Source organism: Dermochelys coriacea, chromosome 22, assembly GCF_009764565.3.
Source record: "Dermochelys coriacea isolate rDerCor1 chromosome 22, rDerCor1.pri.v4, whole genome shotgun sequence".
NCBI classification, from domain to species: domain Eukaryota; kingdom Metazoa; phylum Chordata; order Testudines; family Dermochelyidae; genus Dermochelys; species Dermochelys coriacea.
The window spans coordinates 5087843-5111988 of NC_050089.1; the positions used below are offsets into that span (position 1 = coordinate 5087843).

A 24146-nucleotide genomic window follows, 5' to 3' on the forward strand; every position below is an offset into this window, starting at 1 on the left:
GTGTGACTCAGTGTCACGACTTCAGTTTCCACAACACACAGGAGCACTTAATGGGGATTAACTTGTAATTCTGCAACAAGGTTTTGTGCATGTGGCGGAGAAGGGAGCTTGTCAGTTTACATATTTCTATCTGTACAATTTTGAGCCAAGATTTTCAAAATTAGGAGCCCCGAGTTGCCTAAATCCATATTTAGGCTCTTAAATGAGCAGCCTGATTTTCAAAAAGTGCTGAGCACTCACTGACTTCAGTGCAGGCTGCTGGGTCTGTCTACCATCTGCGCTAGCGTTTTATATTGTGTTGATTAAGATTGTAAGCTCGTTTGGGCTGGGGCAGTCTTCTAATCTTTCTTTGTACAGCTCCAGGCCTGGTTAGGCCATCTAGGTGGTCCCAGGATGATGATAAAAAAGTGTGTTTACTAACACACTAAAAGCCCACCTTTTATTCTGGTCTAAAAAAAGCCCCTCCTTCTAACTAGTAATACCAGTACAACCCCTAGTGTGGGTGCAGTTATAACAGTATAAAGATTTATACTCATATAGCTTTTTCTCCTTCCCATGTGGGAATAGCTATCCCAGTACAAATCACCTTTATACTGATGTAATTGCAGCCACATTAGAGGGATTTGTACCAGTTAAAGCCATTCAGCATTTGTGCATAGAGAAGGCCTAGGTTATAATAACTCTTAAAGGAAAAGCCCTACATCGGACTCTTTTACAATATTGCTCTGAATTTCCTTTTATTTCATGGCTCATTTAATTTGAAAAGAAACCTTCTCCATGGAGATGCGGAATGGCAAAGAAACGTCCATGTCAAAGATCTTGGAAGCAAATCAGACTCCTGCCTTCTCCAGGTATTTGGGTTTGTTGTTTTTGTTTTTTAATTCACCTCATTTCTCATTTTTTCATCTATTTATGCTGCTCTTCAGTGGAGCTGGCTTAGTTCTATCCATTTTAGGATTTTATACTGCCATGCATCAATGTAGTACTCTGAGCGCCTGCCATGCAAAATCAATAAACAAAAAGCAATAGCCAGTGTTCCTAGTGGGCTTCATGGAGTCTCTGGCACCTCTCCCATCTCAGAGTAAAAACTCTGCTTGCAGGAGGGGTTTGATTTTTAGATTTTATTAATTTCATCTTTCTTCATTGACTGTGGCTGATTGGTGTTTATTGGGTAGAATGGGTGTCATTCTAATGATAGAAAGGCTTTTTTTTTTTTAAGGTTTTGCAGCATTTCCTGAAGATGCTCAGACTCTAGTTTCACCTTATTACTTCTAAAGGTTTGTTCCCCTGGACCGAGGATGCTTTACCCCAGCTCTGACACCCTTTGTCCTGGGCTTAGTGATCTGCCTTGTTCCAGAGGAGCACAGCTGTGATGGGGGTTCATAGATCCAAACTAGATCATTCATGGAGCTGGGGCTCAAACCATGAATTGCCTTGAAAATTAAGACACAAGCCTTAAACTGGCATTGGAAGCTGACCTGGAGCTAGTGAAGGGATTTGAACACAAACATGATGTGCTCACAGCAGCCTAAACCATAGAGAAGGTGGTTCACTACATTCTGTGCCAGCTGGAATCTGTGCATCAGCTTCACATTGAACTTCAGACACCAGGAATTACAATAATCTGGCCTGGAGGTGACGAATGCATGGATCACGTCCTCATCTGAAAAGAAGGGATAAGCAAGCTGGAAGTGAAAGAAGGTATTTTTGGATAGTGCTGCTACCTGGGCATCCAATAGAAATATTTATGTGTATTGATCTGTAATAAGTAGTAATTACGTTGGGCTTGTTTTATTATTCTTGAGGTCCTATTCAGGAGCACCAGGACAACCACTGTGTATTTCTGAAGATGATCATGAATCCCAAAAGTTTCCTAAATTTGACTACAAGCGATTATGGATCTAAAAAATAAATACTAGCAACTGTATTATCAACTGTTTCTTAATTTTTCTACTCTGATTTTAAAAGATTCAGCCATTCAATTGTTGGGGCTCATCCAAAAATAATTGTAAGTGTCTTAAGTATTAGGAAGCACTTACGGCTGGGGGACTGGGCAGTGAGCCATAAGACCTGGATTTTGCTCCTGCTTTTGGTGCTGACCTAGTGTCTGAGCTTAGTTAAGTCTGAGCAGTGTGACTCAGTTTCCCCATCTACAAATCAGGGGTGTTGACATTAACCTTCCATTGTAAAATATTTCAAGGCCCGTTGATTAAAATCACTATAAATTAGCAAGCTCTGAAAATCAGAGGTAGTGTTGCTCAGTAGACCGGGCAATGGACTGGAAGTCAAGTAACGTGGATTCTGTTCCCATCTCTGCCACTGACCTGCTACGTGACCTTGGGGAAAATCACTTGACCTTACTGTGCTTATGTTTTCCTTTCATCCACTTGTCTATTTAGATGATAAACTATTCAGGGCATTTATATGATGCCTAGCCCTCATCTTGACTGCGACCTCTAGGAGGTATTGTTATATACTTAATTAATAATAATACATAAGAACTAAATAGTATTATTTATTACTTATTTCTAAGTGATAAGTCCCATGCCAGGCTTGATGACTGGCCTTCATGAACAGAAAGACAATATTCTATCACCTGCAAATCATTCCCGCAAACTATTCTGCAAATAATGAAGACAAAGGAAGGAAATCAGGATGGTTTTATGAATGATTCATTAATAGATAAAAGAGACACTAGCTCACAACAAATATTATTAATGAAGAATAATTTGAGAAGCTCTGCTCTTCAGTTAAATACCTTAAATCCAAGAAACAGGCAAGGATTCCTGTTTGCCTCCTTCTGTCTCCTTGCCCCAACAGATCCATTCTGCATCTGGAGGATGTATGAAATTTCAACTGCATAACTAATTCTTTTTTCTTAATAATAATATAAAATAAAAATAATACTGTGAGAGAAATATTTTTTCATCCACTTATCTTGGGAGACCAGTTGAAACAAAAAAAATTTTCCACAGAATGGAAATTGTGAGGTTTTGATCAGTTCTGCTTCTTGTTACTGTCATTTTATTATTTATTGCAGGTAGCACTTAGGAGCCGCAATTATGGACCAAGACTCCATTGTGCTAAGTGCTGTGCAAATCCAGAACAAAAAGACAGTCTTTCCCCCCAAATCTCCCCATTATAGTATCCAAGAATCTTCCAGAAGTACATTGAGCAACCAGTCCAACATCTCTTCCCATGAGGTTCATTCTTCCTCCCTTGCTCCCCCTAGGGGAAAATTGTGTGAGATTTTTTTTAATATATCAGTGATAGTTACATTGTGCTCTGCTTCTAGTAGCAAAAACAAGGTCGCAGGAGTATACTTTGCAGTGGAAGGTGGGATTGTGCTTCTTTCCTGGGGGAGTTCACTTTAGTCTTGGTCTGGCCACCAAGAAAACTCTCTCTCCTGCTCAGACAAACTTTACCCTTGCTGGTGGACAATTCTATTTTGCCACAAAGGAGCTGTCAATTACCGTCCTCATTCTGGAGCTTTTGGATGATCTTTTAGGTACCCTGACCCTAGGCTGTTCATTAAGTGCCTTGAAGATTAGAACTCAGACCTTGAAAATAATGAAAACTGGTTTTCTTCTTAGGTGTAGAAAGGATGATGTCCTGTTAAAAGTGACCATGTTTTCCTCTTAGGGAAAAAACCCTGAAGAACTGAGGTGGGAGGGGGTTATTTGGCCAGTACTGGGCTCCTTTTCATTTTCCATATTCCTTTTATTTTTAATTAGCATGTTGGGGAATTTTAAAACACAGTAAACGGTTACTTCTAAAATCCAGAACGCAGGGCTTGCTTATTTCAGGTTTTGATGTAACCTTTGATAGCACCAGCTCCATCCTTAAACAGTTAATCTTATAGTGACCTATTAAAATAAAATGAATTGTGTTATAATTCATCCTAAAGCAACCCCAGGGTTGGTGTATCAGGTAACTCCTGCCTTTGCAGCCCTCATGACGTTTTTAATCAAGTTCAGCTGTAATTGCTGGACTATACACATGCCTCTTTTAATACTCTTCCTACGTTTGGGACTAGCGAGTCTGTTTTCTCTTAACGTAGCTAATAAATAGAAAACATGAAAAGAGCCCAGTTTGCAGGACTCTGAGCTTTTCCACCGTTCAGTTCGGTCTAGCCATTGTCCAGCAGGCTCATGAGAATCAAGCATTTGTCCGGAGGTGTTTGGGGTTTTTTTTTTAATAAAAATTATTTGTGGATTTTTGTTGCTTGGGTTGCTAGTACCTTGTTTAATACGTTGGAGGCAGCCAGCAACAACCTCCACAAAGGCAGTCTGTGTGTGTGATAGAGATGGAGATTTCATAGGCATCTTTAAGAGCTCACTGCCTGTGATGAATGTTGAAATGTTGTTTACGTACAAGTCACCTACAGTTTGCGGATGAGAACTTGACATGGCATGCCGGTGTTGAAGCTATTTGTGTAAACAAAACTTCTGTAACTTTCTCTGCTTAGGGGTAAAGTTTTCTTTTTGTTTCTGAGTAACAGCCGTGTTAGTCTGTATCCGCAAAAAGAAAAGGAGGACTTGTGGCACCTTAGAGACTCACAAATTTGTTCCAGAGTAGCAGCCGTGTTCGTCTGTATTCGCAAAAAGAAAAGGAGGACTTGTGGCACCTTAGAGACTCACAAATTTATTAGAGCATAAGCTTTGGCGAGCTATTTGTTCGTCTCTAAGGTGCCACAAGTCCTCCTTTTCTTTTTGTTTCTGAGGCTGCAGCTGTTTCCCATTTCCCAGCAATTTTCATCTGGACTAGTAAAGCTCCCAAGACGACTTCAGCTAGCCACATGGGTATCTGGACTCACTGTGGGGTTTGATTACAAGGACGAAAAAACAGCTCTCTGTATTAGGGAATCTCTCCCCAATCCCCCCACCCCAAATCCCTTTGCAACCTGACCCTTTGTTAGCTCTAGCCATTAAAATTATTTCACTGCTCCTTATTGGGTGTATGTTAGACAGGTTCGAGTCTGCATTCGGGTAGGGCTGAGGAGTTGGACACATTTGCTGAAAAGAAAAACAGGGGAAAAGAAAATCGAAGCTTCAGCTATATTTAGATAATTTTTTAACCAAATAATAATCATCATCATCATAGGAAGAGAAATACTAGCCCTGTGGGTTTTCTCTTCAGTGTGTGTGTTTTGTGTCAAACGTGTTGAAAACGCAGGAACAACATTCGTGTAAAAAATGGCTTTGAAATGGGGTCTGAGTTAATCACTGCTTTTCTTGTTTCTGTCATTATGTGTGTGTGTGAGAGAGAGAGAGAGAGATGTCTGCACATACAATCATCAGGACACTGAATAACATCCTCCTCTTAAATTCTGCAGCGCATGATTTTATAAATCAGTTTAACATAAATGAAATACCTATGCCTTTCTTTTTAAACCCGAGCACTGGCGCTTAAAACCAGAAAGAGTCGCTTTTCTCCTGAACAGTTTGGGAAGTAGCTTCTGTCACCTCTTTCATATTCCTCCCAGCACAGTTATCTTTTGAGATCTTCCTCTTGAAATCCATGGCTTTTACCTTGCATAGGAAACTGGCTCTAAATAACAAATCCAAAGAATTTCTATATTAGAAAGTGACTCTTGGTAGGTGCCCCGTCCCTTGATACAAGTCTGGAGGGTTGTTTTCCTTAGGAATTGTCAGGAATGCTAAACGCCTCGTCTGCCAGAGTAAATTGTACTCGGAGCTACGGGCACAGCTCCTTGGGCTGCCCTTTCACCCCTTTCACTTTATATGTTCCTCTTATTAAGGAGAAAAATGTTTCAATATGTTGGAATTTGGGGTAAAGCTGGGAAAGGGAGAAACGGAGCCGAGTGGGGAAGGAAATTTTCCAAATACTTTTGGTAACCCCTAGAAGGGTTACATTAAAATGCGTTTCAGAGTAGCAGCCGTGTTAGTCTGTATTCGCAAAAAGAAAAGGAGGACTTGTGGCACCTTAGAAACTAACAAATTTATTAGAGCATAAGCTTTCGTGAGCTACAGCTCACTTCATCGGATGCATGAGCTGTAGCTCACGAAAGCTTATGCTCTAATAAATTTGTTAGTCTCTAAGGTGCCACAAGTCCTCCTTTTCTTTTTATTAAAATGCGTATCTGTCTCACTGAACTTCATATGTGTTCCTACCTCAGATCAGAGCAAATGATCTCCCGGTGCAACTCCACTGATTTCATATCATTACACCAGCAGATACATTTGGCTCTGTAGAGTTCCTAGAAGATGTTTTTTTTTCCTCCCTGTTTTGTTTTTGTTTTGCTGCTTGATAGACTGGTTGCAGTAAATAGCTAAGAAAATCGTGGAGGTTTTGATTGGCAAAGAGAATCAAAGTGTTCAAATTCTTGATCCTGTGCGTGCAACAGCTAGTTCAATTCCCCTTTGTGTGTGTGTGTGTGTGTGAATTTGGTTTGTCTTATTTTCAGATCCGTTTCAGTGGGAAATAGGTGACCTGTTTTGCAAGGTAGGCTCGGTTTGTTTGTTTGTTTGTTTGTTTGTTTGTTTGTTTGTTTGTTTGTTTGTTTAAAACCAAGGCACGATGATTTAAAAACGGAGATTTGAAACTTCCTTGCTTAAAAAGGGGGCTTAAGGTAGTCCTTGAGCTCCACTCAGCGTCCCTTTCTGGCTTGACTCCTCAGCAATATTTTCCTTTTAAACCCGTGGAATTTTTTAAAAAAAGTTCCTTAAAGTTGCTGGCAGGACAAGGGAGGGTCTTTTGCGGGGGGTCGGGGGGGGGCCTGTGACAGAGGCGAGGATGTCACATTCGGACGATTAACCAGAGACAGAGGCTGAAATATTGATAAGGGGAAAACGGAAATCAAATTTAAAGTCGCGGCAGGGAGGGGGCTGGGATAGGAGAGAAGAAGAAGAAAAGCGCTCGCTCGAGCTGAGCGCATTACAGAAGCCCCCTGAGGATATGCAGACTGTCTGGATGTACTAGGGAAATTTAACTTCAGTGCTGCTCTGGATCCAGCAGGTTTAATCTCTCCTTTGCCACACTGCCGCAGCAGGGTTACAGTACAGACCTGGTGGGGATTTTATTTTTGGTCTCAACCTGGATCTTTACAAACTGCTCTTCCACTGGTTGAGAGGAAAGGGTATAAAAGGTGAGTCCTTTGCAAACAATTAAACAAGAGCAGATAACACAAAAGCCCCTTTTAGGCTGTGGATGATGCTGGCTGGGTGAAGCTATTGGGAAATAATCCAGAGTTGCCTTTTAAGGTTGAATCTGAATATGCAGATGTGTTTATTGATTTGAAACATGCCTAATTATGCACGGGGAGCAAATGAGGGGGCTGATTCAGAGGGAGGGATAAAATGGGGGAGGGAAATTGAGTATGATGAATCCCTGACTACAGCAAATTTAATGCCCAAGGAACATTCCCTTGTCCCCTCAACTCATGAGAGACTTGGAGGTTCCCCCCACCCCCTCCTTGTTGCAAGTTCAGAAGCAAAAGAAACTGGAGTGTATTAGGGAGGAAGGAGAGACAAATGAATTGTGCTTATCAGAAACACATTGTCGATTCTGTAATCAGTTGCCCTTCTCTGCCAGCTGGCCACGTAACAAATGCTTTAAAAATCAATAAAAAGGGGGTCACGTGCAGATACAGAACAATTTCTTTGCCAGAGTGGGATTTTTTTTTTTTAAATCAACAGATGTTTTCGAGCAGTTCAACCGCGAAGGCTGTGGGGGTTATAGAGGTGTTCTCCTGGCATTGCAAACGCGGATCGGTGAAGGAAACGCTGGATGCTGCGTGATTAGCTCATTGCCGTGGGGTGCTAACTGTGGGCTGGAGGTGCATTTAGAGGGGCATTCGCTGGCGGATAGCCTTGCAGCTAAACCGATCGTGAAGCAAAAACCCGGTTACGTGTCAGTTGGGTGGCATAATTTATTGTCTGCGTTTTGTGTAAATACAACAGGGATCTATACTTCGCAGTTGGGCGTTCTATCCGTCGTTGCGCGTGTAAACACACCTACCATACAAGACAGAGTTATAGCCCTCCAGCCTTTCCTCAACAGCCCCACAAAGGGATTTATTAGCCATTTGTAGCAAAACTACTCCTGCATACGTTGAATGTTGCCGTATAACCTTGATCTTGATGGGTTTTTAATCCAAATTCTGAGCAAAAATCTGCCTCTGATAAATGCTCCTCCGGAAAACGCGAGCGTCATAATTAGCAACAGTGCGAGTGGGAAGTAAAGGGGGGCTTTTGCTTCTTTTAACGATGGATTTATTACAGTTTCGTGGACATTTTATAGCACGGCTTGGAGGGAATAAAGAGTTTCCTCTAATCTAGGGAACGGGTGTTATGGGTGTGCGGAGAGAGATTTTAATTTGATTGCAAATTTCATTTGATCACTGAAGTTTGTTGTTGTTCTCCTGAATGGAAACTCGACTTTCTCCAGCCATCACCTTGCACGATCCTTCTATTGTTAAGCTCTGAATTGTGCAGTCCTGACCTTAGAAAACCTAAAAAGAAAAGGAGGACTTGTGGCACCTTAGAGACTAACAAATGTATTAGAGCATAAGCTTTCGTGAGCTACAGCTCACTTCATCGGATGTAGCTCACGAAAGCTTATGCTCTAATAAATTTGTTAGTCTCTAAGGTGCCACAAGTCCTCCTTTTCTTTTTGCGAATACAGACTAACACGGCTGCTACTCTGAAACCTTAGAAAACCTGTTCGTGATGCGATCATTATGTCACAAACCTGAGACTTCAGAGAGACATATTCTGCTTTGGTACAAGCTCTGAAGCACAGCTACATTTGACAATGTTACAGCACCATCCCAAATGGGAGAATTGCAGTTGACAACCCCATACAATTTTTGTTGCCATTTAGGATCATATTTTCGTTCTCTATTATCATTATTGTTTTGCAATACAATTTTTGGCAAGCTATGATTCGTGGGAAAGGTTTCTCTACATTGGCGCGTTAATGACCCACAGTGGTTCTAATGAGTAAAGAAATACAACTGCATTTCATTCATTTAACCAAGAGAAACCCCTAGGTTCAAGTCAATAGGGTTAACTAGTCTCAACATGAAAACATGGATATTTCTGCTAGCTTTTAATTGCTGATTACGAAATTCACTTAATCAAACGTCAAACTCTCCCCCCACCCCAGTCAAAACTGGAGAGGGTTCTTTTCTGTGAAGCCTATAGTTAAAAGATAGATATTCAGTCTTGGTTATTAGTTTACACTTCCTTGTTTTGATAGAAGTTGTCCTATGTCCCTTCTTTTAAAAAAGGAAACATTCAAATGCTTGATCACAACATTTTAAATGTTTATTACTGCTTTTAATTTTCAAAACAAAGGTATTGTTTGTTTGCTGGTCTTCATTTTTATTTTTTTTTCTTATTTTCAGGTCAATTTTAGGACCTTTTAAATAGCTATTAAACATATAAGGATGTTTCAGACAGTACCAGACACTTCGTCTTACGTCAAGGTAAGACATGACAGCATCTTTAAACAGGTAATGTCAAAAATTACAATCCTCGAAAATTCAAGATAATTTATATCTGTTTAAGAGCCTCCTCCACCGCTAATTGAAGTTGATGGAGAAACTACCATTGACTTCAGTGGGAGTTGGTTTAATCCTAAATGATCACACTTACACTTAGATTCATCTTTTGAGCTCTGTATATCTATCAGTGACCAATAACATATTACGGTGGTCTCTTCTTTTATATTATAATCAATATTATCCTGAGGTGTCCTGAATTACAGTATAGACACTAGATGTTAACCAATATGATAGTGATGATGTTCTAGCAATATTTTATCATAATGGTTTCTTATATTGGTTTCCAATTTTCTGCTTTCCTGGCTACTATCTAATCTTGAACCAAAACTAAATTTCATTTCAAAAAATGCCTTTACCTCTCTGCTGTGCAAACCACTGAACTCAATGTACAAAAAATGATTGTCTAGATATGGAAAGTGCTACATTTCATCAAAATGAGTTTAAAGACAAAGCAAAATGGAATTAACTGAATAATAAGCATCTCTTTCAATTGTTGAGGTAAATAGATTGCTGGATCAGATAGTGGTGTATGATATTGGAACTTGATTCACATTGTTCCTGATGGCTTTCCTATACAACCTATCCAGATTATTTAGCAGGTACATAGATTCACCTGGTAACATCAGACAATGGCTAAATGCCACATATTGCCAATTCTTGCCCTCCAGATATGTGTCTGATTGTTAAATTGGAGAAAGCAAAGTGTGGGTCTTAGCTTGTATTGTGATGGGTCATTATTGTCTTTACTTCTTTTTCTACCAATCCCAAAGCAAATTCCAAGGAAAGGGTGGTAGATTCTTGTCCCTTTATAGTGCCATTGAGCACTATATTATATTTGACATCATATAGGGGTGTTTTTTTTCCACAACAGTTCCCAAGAATGTAAATAAACCGAGCCCAAGACATCTGGGTTACACGTTTAAGGCAAATCCTGCATGCCACAGCACTTAAGGAAAATCTAAAACACAAGACTCTTGTCTCACAGGCTCAAGGAATACAAGGTGGTGTTAACTAGAGCTGGGTGAATTGTATGTAATGAAAAATTTTATTATATTAATTCTGCCTCTTTTTCTCTTTGTTAATGGTCCATGAGCAGGTTATGATTTTCATGTTCATAAGCCATTATTTTAAATGATTCTTTGAATAATTTCTGCATGCAATCCCTAGCTTGTAGTTTGTTTTGCAAACACTTTGTTGGGAGTATTCAAAATGCCCATTTTGTGGTGTGACATGTGGCATTGTTTCTGTTTCCTGGTGGGATGAGTGTAAATCGCAGGGTCAGGTTTTTAAGCAAAAACTTGCATTGGAAATATTCAGAATTCCATGTTCTGTGAATATTCTACAATGCTCACTTAAAACTCAGTGTTTCCATGAGTACTGCTACTGGTAAATGTTGTTCATTATATTCAGTGGGGTCTGGATCAGACCCTAGAATGCTAGAAACTTAGTTGGAAGTGACCTTAAAAGAGATGCAAATACCATCAGAGCAAAAACTCAAATGACTACTCCTGGAAATGTGTGTGCAGTCTATACCCAGCAGTAGAGTCACCTAACTTAATCTTTAGAGCGCCAGTAGGCAGGAAATAATCAGGCACATGTTCTGGTATCAATGAAGAGGTGAACCCACTTTGTTATCCCATAGAAAGGTATCCCATCAGGTTTGCCTTTCATTGTAAGATGGGATCCTGCTGCCACTGAAATCAGCCTATGGAATAGCTAAAGCCTACTGAATTAGGTTTGAGGCCTAAATTGTTAACATTCATATGGAATGGAATTGGTCAACACAGAACTGCATCAAATTAGCTGTGATGGTGGGTATGCTTTACTCGGGCAACGCTCCCATTGACCTCAGAGGGTGCTTTTCCTGGGGGAGACCTTTCCAACCGGACCTATGTTCCTAGTTTCAATTGAACAGAGATAAATGGTTCATAGGATGTTGAATTCACGCCGCAACATTTCATCATCATCTGCCATTTATTTTGGGGAAGGGACCCTGTCTCCTGGTATTTGTCACCAAAGCATCGTGTGCACTGATGTCATTGGGGAAATAACTTGTTTCCATACTTAAAAAATCAACAGGGTTTTGAGTGATGTCTTTTAAGAGCCTGATCCAAAGTCAGTGGAAAGTTTTCTGATTACTTTGGATCAGGCAATTAGACGTCAATGTTGCAATCACATAAGCAGATGTTTAATTTTATTCACAAGTAGTTGCACTGAGGTCAGTGGGGCTGCTCACGTGATTAAAGTTAAGAACGTGCTTAAGTGTTTGCAAGCTCAGGGACTTAATCATTAAATGTAAAACAGATAGGGTGAAATCCTGGCCCTGCTGAAGTCAATGGCAAAACTGTTTTAATTCCTTCTTCTGGGAAGCCGCTGGGCATTTTTTGCCTCTCGTTTCATCTCCTCTGGAAAATGGAGATTATATTTATTTGCCTACCTCTCAGAAGAGGTTGAGAGATTTATTTTAAGAAATGGGCCAAACCCCAATTGCCCATTGGTCGCTGGGGCTACTTGCATGAAGGAGAAAAGCGGGACTGGGGTTTTTATAAAGCTCCTTGACTAACAGTGTCATATCTATAAGCATTATGTCAAGACTTTATCCCTTAACTTATGAAGATAAGTGTCCTGTCTTTAACTGTCACAGCTGGAGCTCCACTGGTATGAATGAGAAGGGGCTGCTGACAGGGTATTCTCTGGAAGGGTCCCATGGTGATGGAATTTGCTTTCCCCACCCAAATTAGCCTAAATATGATGAGCTTTCTTTGGGCTACATTGCAAAGCTCATCTTTTCCCTCAAATATCTGAAATGGGGATGGGGGAGTATTGTAAGGGTGGGGAATTGTTGGAGGGGGAAAGGCATCTGAGTTTTTAAATTGCCTGGTTCACTGATGGTGGTTATATTGAATCATACTGCTGAATTTCGGATATTTCTGTGATGCATTTTTAAGTTGCACCTAAAGCACATAGATGGGTGCTTTTATTCTGCATTGGCATAAATCTAGTACATAATTATAACAATTTTAGATAGTTATTTATGAGTAATTATTTATATCTGAGCATGTGAACAAACCATCCTGATGTGCCTTTATATGATAAAGTGGTAGGCAAACATAATTATTATAAACTAATTATAGGTCCCTATTGTTGTCTTCAACATAATTATATGTATATCCCTTATGTCATTACTGTACTTGCTGATCTACAAGGGCTGAATAATCTGCAGAGTACATCAGTGTGCGCTAATCTCATCTAAATATAAGTACTTGACTTTAGAGAATGAAACGTGTAACGTAAATTGGAAAATTAAATTTAAAAAGAGAGCACTGGAATGAGAACTGAGACTTAACTGTCTGGGTATGGAAAGTATTAAGGCTATAAGCAAAGCAATATGACATCTGAATACTGATTTTTCCCTGTTCTTACCATTGGACTCTGGCTTTGCTGAATCATAGTAGCATTTACTCCCCTTTTGCACTGTCTGTGCTAGAGGCAGTGCACGAATGGTTTTTGATTGCTATATTCTGTCATACCTCTCCTCCTCCCTCTCAATAAGGATCCAAGCCACAATTTCCCCTCTCTTTAAGGCAAGGCCTAAAGTTAGTCAGGCCATGCAAAATCACACAGGTGGCCAACAGACCCTGCAAAATTGGAGATAAGTGAGGTTGGGAGGAACAGTGACGGGGGCCTTGTTGGAAGTTCCCATTCATAGGTGTTGCCTAGATGGGCCTGATGCAGGAATCACGAGGTGAAGTGCTATGTTAGGAGGTCAGACCAGATGATCACAATGGTCCCTTCTGTGGACCACTAATGTATAAGGCATTATGGGGTGGGGGGTGATAGGTACAGTTTTCACCTTCTCCTCATCCTTCAAATTCTCGTGTTTCAGAATGGCAGAAGAAATGCTGCATCTCCACACTAGATCTCCTTCCAATATTTTTTAGGGGTTGTGTTCCCACATTTAAATGGTGAGCTCCACATATTGGGATAATTTTCTTGCTCTTTTCAGGACACAGAGGAGAAATCCACATGCCCATGATTAATAAAAATGCCTATTTCACATCTAGCATTTTTCCTCAGTAGATCTCATAGCACTTCACAATCTTTTAATGTATTTATCCTCGCAATATCCATGGAAGGAAGCATTGTTATCCCCATTTTACAGATAGGAAACTGAGGCACAGAGAGAATAAGTGACTTGCCCAAGGTCACACAGGAAGTCTGTGGCAGAGCAGGGAACTGAACCTAGGTCTGCCACAGCCTAAGCCAGTACTCTAAGCACATGCATTTCAGGTAGTTGTAAGCAAAACTCTTTGATCTTCTGATATTTGAACTCCTGGAGCTGGTAATACTCTTGTGTTTCAGGTGGGCACAACAAACTCTGCTCTCTTGCCCACCATTAATAGCACCTGATGCAGTCACATAGCACAGTCAAATTTCAGACCAGTCCACATCTGGCTGCCCAAGAAGTAGCTTCCACAATGTATTTGAAAGCCTTTTGTTACAAAACAATCAAGTTCCATTCTCAAACAAAGATAGCTCTGGCGCTTCCTTGGAGAGACTTTAAACCTTCTCCAGCTTTGGACTGTGTGGCCACACACTTATGAAAGTTGAACAAAGCCACCATGCATATTCCACTGTAGTCATTTGCACACAAAAAGGGTCTCGGATTTTATGCAAGCCAGAAAAGGGAATTCACTCCAGTCTGAATGAGATGGGGAGGAAAGAACCATAGTTTAAGTGCAGGAGTTTGTGGGGTTTTTTTTTTTTTTTGGAATGATTTTCATACAGCCATAATGTTTGTGGTGTTATACAAAGAAGCATATTCATAGAAGCAAAATAGCCTGGGTGGATGGAAACAATATTTGGTTTGTTCTTGGTTTCACCCTGCCTGGAGGGTTTACAAGAAACCCAAAGAGAGAATTTTTGATGGCCAAAACACTGACATTTTAATTGGAGAGGAAAATATTAAGAGTATTGACAAACACTGACATTGACATGTTATCATTTCCTGCTCCACAGTAGAAGCCAAAGACTATTGCTGGAACAGGCTGTGAGACAAATAATCATATAAAAACTTTTGAGAAGGGAAACTTTCTGGGGAAATCATGCCAAACTAACCTAGTGAGGGGAAATATTGTAGTTAGTGAATTCATTGTTAAAAAAATAAAAAAAGAAAAGGAAAGAAAAATCTGGGAGGCTTGACCGACAATGGAATGTTTCCTACAGGTGTTCAGTGAGAAGAATGCTGGAACTATAATTGTGTAGAGCAAGGAGAAATTCCAGCATCTTGCATCTTAAGAACTGATATAAAACCATAGTAGCAGGGAGAGGAGAAATGCAAAGACTTCGTAGACTGAAGTTTCAATCCATGCAGCAGTTTTCCCACTCAATCCACTTTCTAGTACTTAATCCATTGCTGCATCGTTGTTGGGGTTTTTTTTTTAAACTCCTGGTTTCCAACAGAAGTTGTCAATTTCCCCCAACTACACTCAGGAGGGCTGGAGCAGGTATTCTCTAGGAAAGCTGGGAATTGCAAAAGATTTGTAGCCATGAATATGTTTGAACTTTGTTTTAAAACATTCCAGGCGGGTGCATGAACATGGGAGTTGGAAAGGAACTCCTATGTCATCCACATACTTACTATTGATTAATACAAGAGCATACCAAATCTTTCTTTCTTTTTTTTTTATGCTCATATCTTGAGCCAGCAACACGGCTAAGTGTTATACTCCAGCGGGGTCTTGATTAATGTGTTATGACAACTTAGTGATGAAGGATTTAATTCTTGTTTGCACCTACCTTTTATTTTAGAACATTTAAACTTTAAAAATAATCACCCCTACCCCAGTCGTGTGAATCTTGACTTGTTCTTCAACCCTATAAAATGCAAACGATGGGTGAAAAAGAATTTTACAGTTTCTTTCGTGCTTTACCTTAAAGGTAGCCTTTGAATTTAAACAGGGGAGGGGGAAAACATTGTTTACCCTGGAAGCGTAGCATACTAAGCCCCTTTTTAAAATAAAACAGGCTTTAGGGCACAGGGGACAAGCTTTTATATTCAAAGACTCCTGCTTTTCCAGACACCAGAATCCAAGTAACCAACCCCCCCGCTGTAAGTCACTACCTCTTCTGACCTTCTAAAGACTATTAAAAAAAAAAAACAACCAAAAAACACCCCTCTCTCTTTCTCTGAATATGTATTTGGTATTCTAGCTCCCTCTGCATCCTCCCGACCACTGTGTCCAAAAAAAAAAAAAAGTGGATGGTAAGAGGGGGGAAAATGCTTTAAATCTTTTCTTCAAATCTCCAAATATCTGAAGTCGGAGGAACAAATTCAAAGCAGGCACGGAGGCCCGAAGAGAAGTTAGAAATATTCTGTTCCATTCAAGCGCATCAAGGGTCTAGCTGAAGTCTTGTTTGGCTAAGGTCAGACGAGACTGGGTTCTCCAATAAAAATAAATCTCAAATTAATTATGGCCTCAAGCGAGGGGCCAGACTCTTGGAGCTGGTGCGCTGCAGTCTGTGTTTTTGGCCTTCGGTATTTTTGTTTTTTTCGTGCTTAACTTTTCAATAATTGTGAGGTGGTTTGGTTGGCGGGGAGAGAAGGCAGGGAATGGGGACTGGATTTTTGGGACATGGATCTCAAATAAAACCATCAGGACAGTTCAATTGCCAAGACACTAGATTTTATTTAAAGGTTTATTAGCATCACACACTTTTTTTTTTTTTTTTTTTTTAGGACTTGGTTTCCAAAAAATCGTTCGTATTCAGCAAGAGCTATGGGTCCTGGGACCCGATCCTGCACTCCACTGCTCTGTTACGTGGGTGGAAATCTGGAGGGATTCCAAAGTAGTCAGGTTTTACCCTTGTAGCTGAGAGCAGAATTTTGGCCCCGGGTTCGAATGGGGATCGGGCCCTAGGCTTGGCTCGCCTTCTTTGCTTTGTAAGAAAGTGGATTTTAAAACCACATCGCCTTTTAATTCTGCAGTGAAGTTAGTGCCATATCGCAACCCCACCCTGAAACTCCTATTGAAGTCGATGGGACCTTTTCCTCTAGTTAGGACAAGCTCCACTCCCCTTTCTCTCCCCCCTCCCCCGCTAATGCAGATCTATGACTTATTTTTAAGAGGCACTTTTAACACAATTTGTGGGAAATGGGCCACTTTCTAGGTATAGAGTCAAAGGGGGTTGGCTGACCAGTTGCTGACCGATTTCCTTCATTTGCTGCAAAATGACGAAGGAGCTCAAAATATTGCATTCTTAACCAGAGCACAAGGTGATACTGTCTGATTACGACAGGCAACAAGATAGATTCATGCAAGCTAATGCCCTACACGCTTTTAAACCCGCCGCTCAGGCCCAAATATGCTGCAATCGTTACTTCACCTTTGAAGAAAAAGTAGATGTAAAAGAAATATACAAAGTCTGAATTTGTGGCCAAAATATTTCTGCATGAATCAAAGACAAAAATACACATTTGCGGGTATCTCCCCATGCGAAAGGCTGGCAATGGACTACAACGTGCCTTTAACTCCTTTGATGCTGGATATTTTAGGCTAAATATCATAGGCCAAATTCCAGCCTGGTGTATACCCCATTAATTTCAGTAGGGTTACTCCCAGAGATGAGTATCCACCTTCGATGTGTGTGAGGCCGAACTCTGTCTGATTCAATTAAAGGATAAAGAAAAAAAATGCCAGGAGATTATGAGCAACATTTAACTCAATATTTTAGACTAGAATTTCGTTTCCTTCATAAGTGTATCGAGAGAGAGCGAGAGAGAGTCGTGTAACCTACCTGAATGCAAACATTTGAAACCTGTTAAGGAAAAAGTTATGGTAGGTGCCAAGATCAGATAATTTCCAAGTTGTTAATTAACTTAATTAAATAAATCAGAATTGTTTTCTCTACATAATTATGCACCAAAAAGTCGATTAAAAGTTACACACATTTACCAGAATTGTACACAAGCATTTCATTTTAAAATAACGTTTGCCTTTTTCTGGGCATTAAAATATTAAACGTTAAGGATATCACATCCTGTATTATTATGATTTTATTATTATTTGGGATTTCTTTCCCCTTGCACCGATTCTATCAAGCTGTTAAATCTGAGTCGGTGCACATCAGTTGGGATGATCCAGAATTTGGCAAACCACATTTATGAATATCCCAGCCTTTTTCAAAAGTTTGAGATAACTTCAGGGGGTGGGGGTTAGAGAAAGTCAGGAAGTAAAATTTCTTTTGTTGCATTATTATGGGAAAATAATAGTGTGTTCAACTTGTCTTGTTTAATGTTTTACAAGTTCACTTATTTTGTCTCTTGGGACTTTTCACCAAACTTTTTTTTTTTTTTTTTTTGCTAAGACCAAACAGAAGGGTAATGGAGGTGGGGGGGGGGAGGGGTGAGTGGATGACAAAACACTGTGTAAAAAGAAAAGGAGTACTTGTGGCACCTTAGAGACTAACAAATTTATTTGAGCATAGGCTTTCGTGAGCTAATTATAGACCCACTCTATCAGGCAGCCCTAATATGCTTCAATTTGACTCATTTTCTTTAAGTCACTTCTAAGGAAATAGCTGTGGTATCAGATTTCAGGGTTTTTTGCAGTTAAACGCTGAGGTATTGAGAACCAAAAAACATCTCCTAAGAGAGAGAGAGAGAGAGAGTAAGAGAGAGAGAGAGAGATTACTGTCTATATTCTTACATTTGTGGAGAAATTGGGATCCAAAATAATTTTTAAAGTGTGCGTGCATTTATTTGCTGCGTCCTGGCATCTTGGAGATGGCGCTATTACCAGAAATCGGCGTTTGTAAATTTCCGATTGTTTTTAATATATTTTGTACATTTCAGATGATTTTTCACTGCAGTTCTTCAGAATCATCCTCTCTCTCCAGCCTTTAGCCCATCAAAAGAGGAGTCCATATTTCAGTTTAAAGACCAAAGCGCCTTTTTCTTGGTCTTTGGGTGACATAGGCGCTTTTTATCGCCCTTTAGGGGGTATAAATCCTCTGTGTGACCTTACCCCCACCGTCACTGTTCGAAGCTTGGTATTAATGTTGTCCAGAAAGGAAATAATTTGGGTTTTGGGAGGATGCGTTTCATTCTTCTCCTTAACCTCTTGCTTTTCTGAAGCTAGCGGCTCCCATGTGGTGATACTGAAAGGGAAGTGGAGGAAAGAGGTTTTGGTGTTTTATTTGATGGCGGGGGGGGGGGGGGGAGAAAAGAATGAAATGGGGGATGAGGGAAAGGGTTAACAGTGATTTCTTTTAATTGAACTCCAGTTCTTGTGGCCCTAGGCACAGGGGGACCTGACCTCGCTAGCTGTATCCAGATGTGCTGCTCTCAAGGGACACCACTGCAGACCCCTGGATTGTAAAGCAGACAGGAGTGGGGGTAGGAGGGGAGAGGGAAGGCGGTCGGTCGGTCCCCTCTCCAACCTCCCCCCTCCTTTCCCCCTCCTGGCTGGAGACGTCCACAGTCGCTAGCAAACAGCAAAAGCCAAAACGCTCCAGGTCTGATCCCGTTCAGTCCCCCCCTGCCTCTGCACTGAAAATTGTAGCTGAATTGATGAGGCTAATTTCGCGGGGGGTTAGCGGGAGGGGCAAGAGGGGTCTGATCTGCTACTGCTTTGCTCTTGGAGAAATAAAGTTTCAATAAGGAGCCTCTGTTGCAGCTGACTAGAAACACGAGGGTCACTTTGTTATTTTGGGGGGTGCACATTAATTTGGATAGAGGTGTGACTCCCCCCCCCCCCCCGCGGTGGTTGGATTAAAATCAGGGGGGGGAAGCAAGACTGGACGCAGCTGCACTGGATAAGGTAACCAACTCCATAAAGGGACGATGATGTTGAAAGGACTCACAGAAGTGTCCTATCTTGAAATGGATTTCTTGGTTCCATCTCCCTGGATTGCTGTCTATCTTTCGGCTTCCTCTCGGGCTACAGCAGCTTGCATTGCAGAAGCGGGGAATAAAAAGATGCCCACCATGTTAGATGATGTGCCCTGTTGCTAGATAGTTTTGTGGGAGGGTTTTTTGGAGGGGAGAGAGGGTGGAAAGGAGTGTTTGTCTCTTTTACCTTGACCGTTTTGAGAGCTTTTCCAAAGCTTGTTTTGTTTTGTTGTTGTTTGTTTGGATGTACAATTTAGAAGAGGAAATAAATGGCCTTTTCTTTGGGATCAATGTTCTAGTTGGATGAAATGCTACATCTGTTGTCATCTACTCTTTAGTTCCAGAAGAAGGATTGAGGAGAGTGTCCCCTCGCCCCGCTTTCAATGAGAGTAGCACCAAATTTGCCCCAGCCGGGAAGTAGAGGGGGGTTTGGGGTAGCTTGGACTTTTATTTGCTGTTATTATTTTTGTCACTTTCCAGTTCGTAAACTAGTGATCTGTGGCTTTTTCGCCGAAGATAGCTGGGCAAATTGACTGGGGGCCCTGATCCAAAGCCTATTGCAATGAAACTTGCACTCTCCCTTTGACTCCATGGGGCTTTGGACCAGACCCTGAGGTTCAATAAACATTTCAAATGTTAAATACCGATGGGAAACAATGACATGGTTTTAAATAGAGACATAGTCGAATAATGGAACCCAGCTTACTGTAATGCACAATTTAAAATCTGTTCTACCCCCCCCCCCCTTTTTTTGTAAAGCACAGTATACTTCGACGTAGTGGAAGCTTTCACAGGGCTTTTTTTCTTTTAAAGGGGTGAGAAAGCAAAGCCAAAAAAAAAAAAGCTTTCTAAAAATAATGTTCCTTTCAAAACTACTGCGAACTTTTAGTTCCCTTGCTTGGAAAGGCATCAAAAATGGTATGTGAGTGGAAGAAGGCACTTGACATGCTTACATTGAATGGGGTTGCCTGCCCTGAATTATACTCACAGCTATTTTCTGGTAATAGCTAGCAACTAATCTAGCCTTCCTCCCTCAGGCCAAAGTCACTGGGATCCTTGCCTGAGTAAGGACTGCAGCAGGGGGACAGGAGCGTGTTCTGAATAGACCATTTAAATCGGTAATCTTTCCCTGTGTGCCCCAGACTGAATTATATTTACGGTTCTCTCTCTCTCTCTCTCTCCCCCCCCCCCCCGCCTTAATTTTGCCTTTGACTGGAAAAAGCATTAATAAAAAAATCTGTGGGAAGAGAAGGAAATTCAGACTCAGGCTACTTGGCTTCAACCCCCCCCCCAAAAAAAAAACAAAAAAAAAAAGTTCAACTAAACTTTCTGATGACACGCAGTGCGTGATAACGCAGCTTGTGCCGCGAAGCGGAGTTCCCCTGGGCTAGCCAACAAGAGCTACCCCCAAAAGAAACCGCTATTGTTCTGCCCCCTCTTATCTGAATGGAGCAAATATCCTGGATGTAAAATACAGATCTAGTTTAATCGAGAGGGCAGGACCAGTGGGGAGACAGAATGTTTCCTCCTCAAGTGACTTCACTTCCCAAAATTAGCAGAAAAAAAAGTTTCATCCGGTTAACTGTCTCTTTTTCGCTCCACTGCACCAACCAAAAGTAAAAAAGAGCGAGCGGGCCGAGGAAAGGAAAGTAAAAAATCATTGGAGGGGGGGGGGGGGAAGAAAAGCCAGCGAGAGAAAGGAAGATAAGATCTTCAGGGGGCTTCGGTTCCAGGCTAAACCGGGTCAATGTGTGGAATATTGGTGGGATCGGCTGGAGATTATTCTCGATGGACGGAACTATTAAAGTAAGAGGAATATCGGGCGGTGGGGGGGGGGATCAGAGGGGGCGGTTGTGGGGAGGAGACAGCCCCCACTCCAGGAGGGTGTGGGGGAGGGCTGCGCTTTGGAGCAGTGCGCGTTTGGGGGAGGGACGGGGGAGCTGGAGCTTGTTCAAGCCCCGATCCCGGGACGAGTGGCCCGTTTCTCCTCCTCCGGCCAGCCTCCCCCTTTCACGCTTTCCGCGTCTTCCCCTTCGCGGGGCTGCGGGAGGTCGCGGTGGGGAGGGTATGGGCCGGCCAGCGCGCAGCGGGTGTCCCCCGGCCACATAGCGCACGGCTGGGGCGCGGCATGGAGGCGGCGGGGTGTGTGTAGGCGGGTGGGCGGGGGTGCCTCTGACACGCGATCCGTGCGTTTCGGGGCATTTGCCCCCGCTGGGAAACGCGGGGAGGGGGGGGGGGCCGGAGCGCTGCCGCGAACCGCCCACGCAGGAAGGGGCCGGGGGGTGCGCGGACCCCGTTTAGCGAGCGATGTGGCGGAGCGCTGCGGAGCCAGCCCCCCGCCCTCGGGAGCAGGGCTCAGCCCCAGCCCGGCCTGCCCGCTGGGTTGGGAAGCAAGCCACCCTTATCATAGAATCATAGAATATCAGGGTTGGAAGGGACCTCAGGAGGTCATCTAGTCCACCCTGCTCAAAGCAGGACCAATCCCCAATTTTTGCCCCAGATCCCTAAATGGCCCCCTCAAGGATTGAACTCACAACCCTAGGTTTAGCAGGCCAATGCTCAAACCATTGAGCTATCCCTCTCCCCCCGCCGCCGGGCGCCCCGACAGTTTCCCCCCCAGCTCCGCTTGCGCACGAGTTGAGGAGACGCTCCCGGTCTTTGCGCTCGGTTGGATGCAGACGCGGGGGGGGGGGGGGGGGGGGCAGAAAAGCGCGTCTTATTTTCAGCCCAGACTAAAAGCGCCTGGGGCTGGCGCAGGGGACCGGCTGCCCGGCTCGCCCCAGATGTTTGCCCTCCCCCGCCATGGTTAGAGCTCAGCAGGCTCCGATCTCCCCACTCTTGGCCCGGTCTGGTTGAAACGCCGAGCCGCGAAGGTGGCCGCCTGTCTGTTCCCCCAGCCGGTTTATTCGAGGGTGGGTGTAACAGAAACGGTTCCCTCTCGTGGCAAAAAGACCACCACAAAAATCGTCGTGTGCTTTTCTAATCCATGGCCATCGCGATAAGCTGAGGAAGCTCAGTCCTTACTCCCTTGTGAGACAGGACAGAGCAGCCACTATTGCAAGCAGAGTTGCATCCTCTCCCCCTCAGCTCTGCTGCAAAGGGACTTGTGCACATTTGTGATCCTCTCTCTGGGAGGTTTTTGTTGTTGTTGTTGTTGTTGTTGTTTTTAATTTCGCTCTGCAGCGCAGAGGCAGTTGCAGCAGACCCGTCTTGAAGCGAGAGACGCTGTGGGTGTGTTTGGGTTGGAGGATTTCGAAAGATGTCTATCGCATGGGTGGGGTGTTGGTCTCTGAATTTTTTGCTGACCTGGGGGAAAAGAAGCTGCAGACTGGCAGGAACTGAAACTTCTCCATTAGGTTGCAGATTGGAACAAGTGCAAAGTTTGGAAGAGTCCCCCTACAGCCGGGGTTCTCAGTTTTTTCCTTTCTGAGCCCCTCTCCTACCACATGCTATAAAAACTCCCCCCCACACACACAACAACGGTTTTCCTGCATATAAGAGCTAGGGCCGGCGTTTGGGGGGTAGCAAGCAGGGCAAGTGGTCCCATGCCATAGGGGGCCCCACAAAGCTTAGTTGCTCCGGCTTTGGCATTGGCCCCTGGTAGCAGGGCTCAGGGCCAGGGCTGATGCCAAAGCCAGAGCAACTAGTCAGTTGCTCTCTATGGAAGATATTTATGTGGTTCCCATCGCCTCACTACTTGAGCCTCTCATGGCATCCCTGTGAGGCCCAGAGGGTTATTTTTATTCCCAGTTTACTGCTGTGGTACTGACACACACTGACTTGCTCAAGTCACACTGGGAATCTGCATCAGAACAGGCACTTGGATGTAGGTCTCCTAAGTCCTAGGCTCTGTTCTAACCATTGGACTGGCCTCAGGGCCTTCAGTTATAACCAAAGGCCTATTTCCTTCCCATCTGAAACCAGCAATACCCTGTTTAAAGAAGCCCTATTGTTTGAACTAAGATACCAGGATTCAAGAGTTCTGCCCCCAGTCATTGTCTGGCCTGCCTTCCTGTGCCTCACTTACCTGTCTGTAAAGTGGGGATAACACTTATCCGCTTCAGTAAAGTGCTGCGAGATTTATGGTTTAAAGTTGCTCCATTCGCACCCTGGGGATACAGGTGAAGGGCAGTGGGAGAGGATGTGGCTTGCTTAGGTTGCTCTAGCATATTGTGCCCAGAATGTCATGCACAGAGCAACCCCAGGATCAGCTGAGTGCAAGAAGAGCTTTAAACACTACCTACTGCCTTGCCTTGTGTATTATTGCTGTATCCCAGCATCTGGCCCAATGGCTTTAATAATGTGTGTATGGGGTGGGGGTGGGTCTTTATAAATGTTTGTCTCTTCAAAAACCCAATCCATTATTAGGGGGACAAACCCAAACGTATACCACATTCTCCAGGGAATCATATTAGTGTCTAATTCTGGAAAGGGTTTTGGAGAGGCTGATATGAAAGATGATCCAGAATAACACTATGTCTTGTACTGAGTGGGCAGTCAAACATGCCAGAGGATGAAGTTGTGTAAATCTTTTATCTTAATTGACTTCAGTTGTGTTCGTGTTCTGTAAATGGCAATGGCAAAAGATGGCTGGGAGAAAATGAATCGGGTGTACTCTCTCCAACTTGTTCCAAATAAGTAAACCAGTTTTAAGTCACGCCTTTAGTTGTTTCCATACAAATTTACATGCGCACAGTCTTATTTTGGATTAAGAGTGCCCTATTT

The 24146-nt window shown here is 42.7% G+C and overlaps 1 protein-coding gene across 8 annotated transcripts in view; it reads left to right on the plus strand.

Annotated features, from left to right (window-relative positions):
• The first annotated feature begins 6272 nt into the window (after positions 1-6272).
• The window catches only part of FLI1 (Fli-1 proto-oncogene, ETS transcription factor), a 114475-nt gene continuing 96601 nt past the window's right edge, over positions 6273-24146 (plus strand). Inside the window, exons 1-2 of one of the 8 annotated variants that reach the window (XM_043501042.1) lie at positions 6273-6465; positions 9371-9478. In XM_043501042.1, coding sequence (XP_043356977.1) covers positions 9413-9478 — 66 coding nt within the window. In that variant the 5' untranslated portion in view covers positions 6273-6465; positions 9371-9412. Of the gene's footprint in view, positions 6466-6681; positions 7109-7658; positions 7866-7995; positions 8436-9370; positions 9479-20767; positions 21228-24146 lie in introns of those variants that run through there. The other 7 variants (XM_043501045.1, XM_038380739.2, XM_038380740.2 and 4 more) reach the window with 7 other exon arrangements.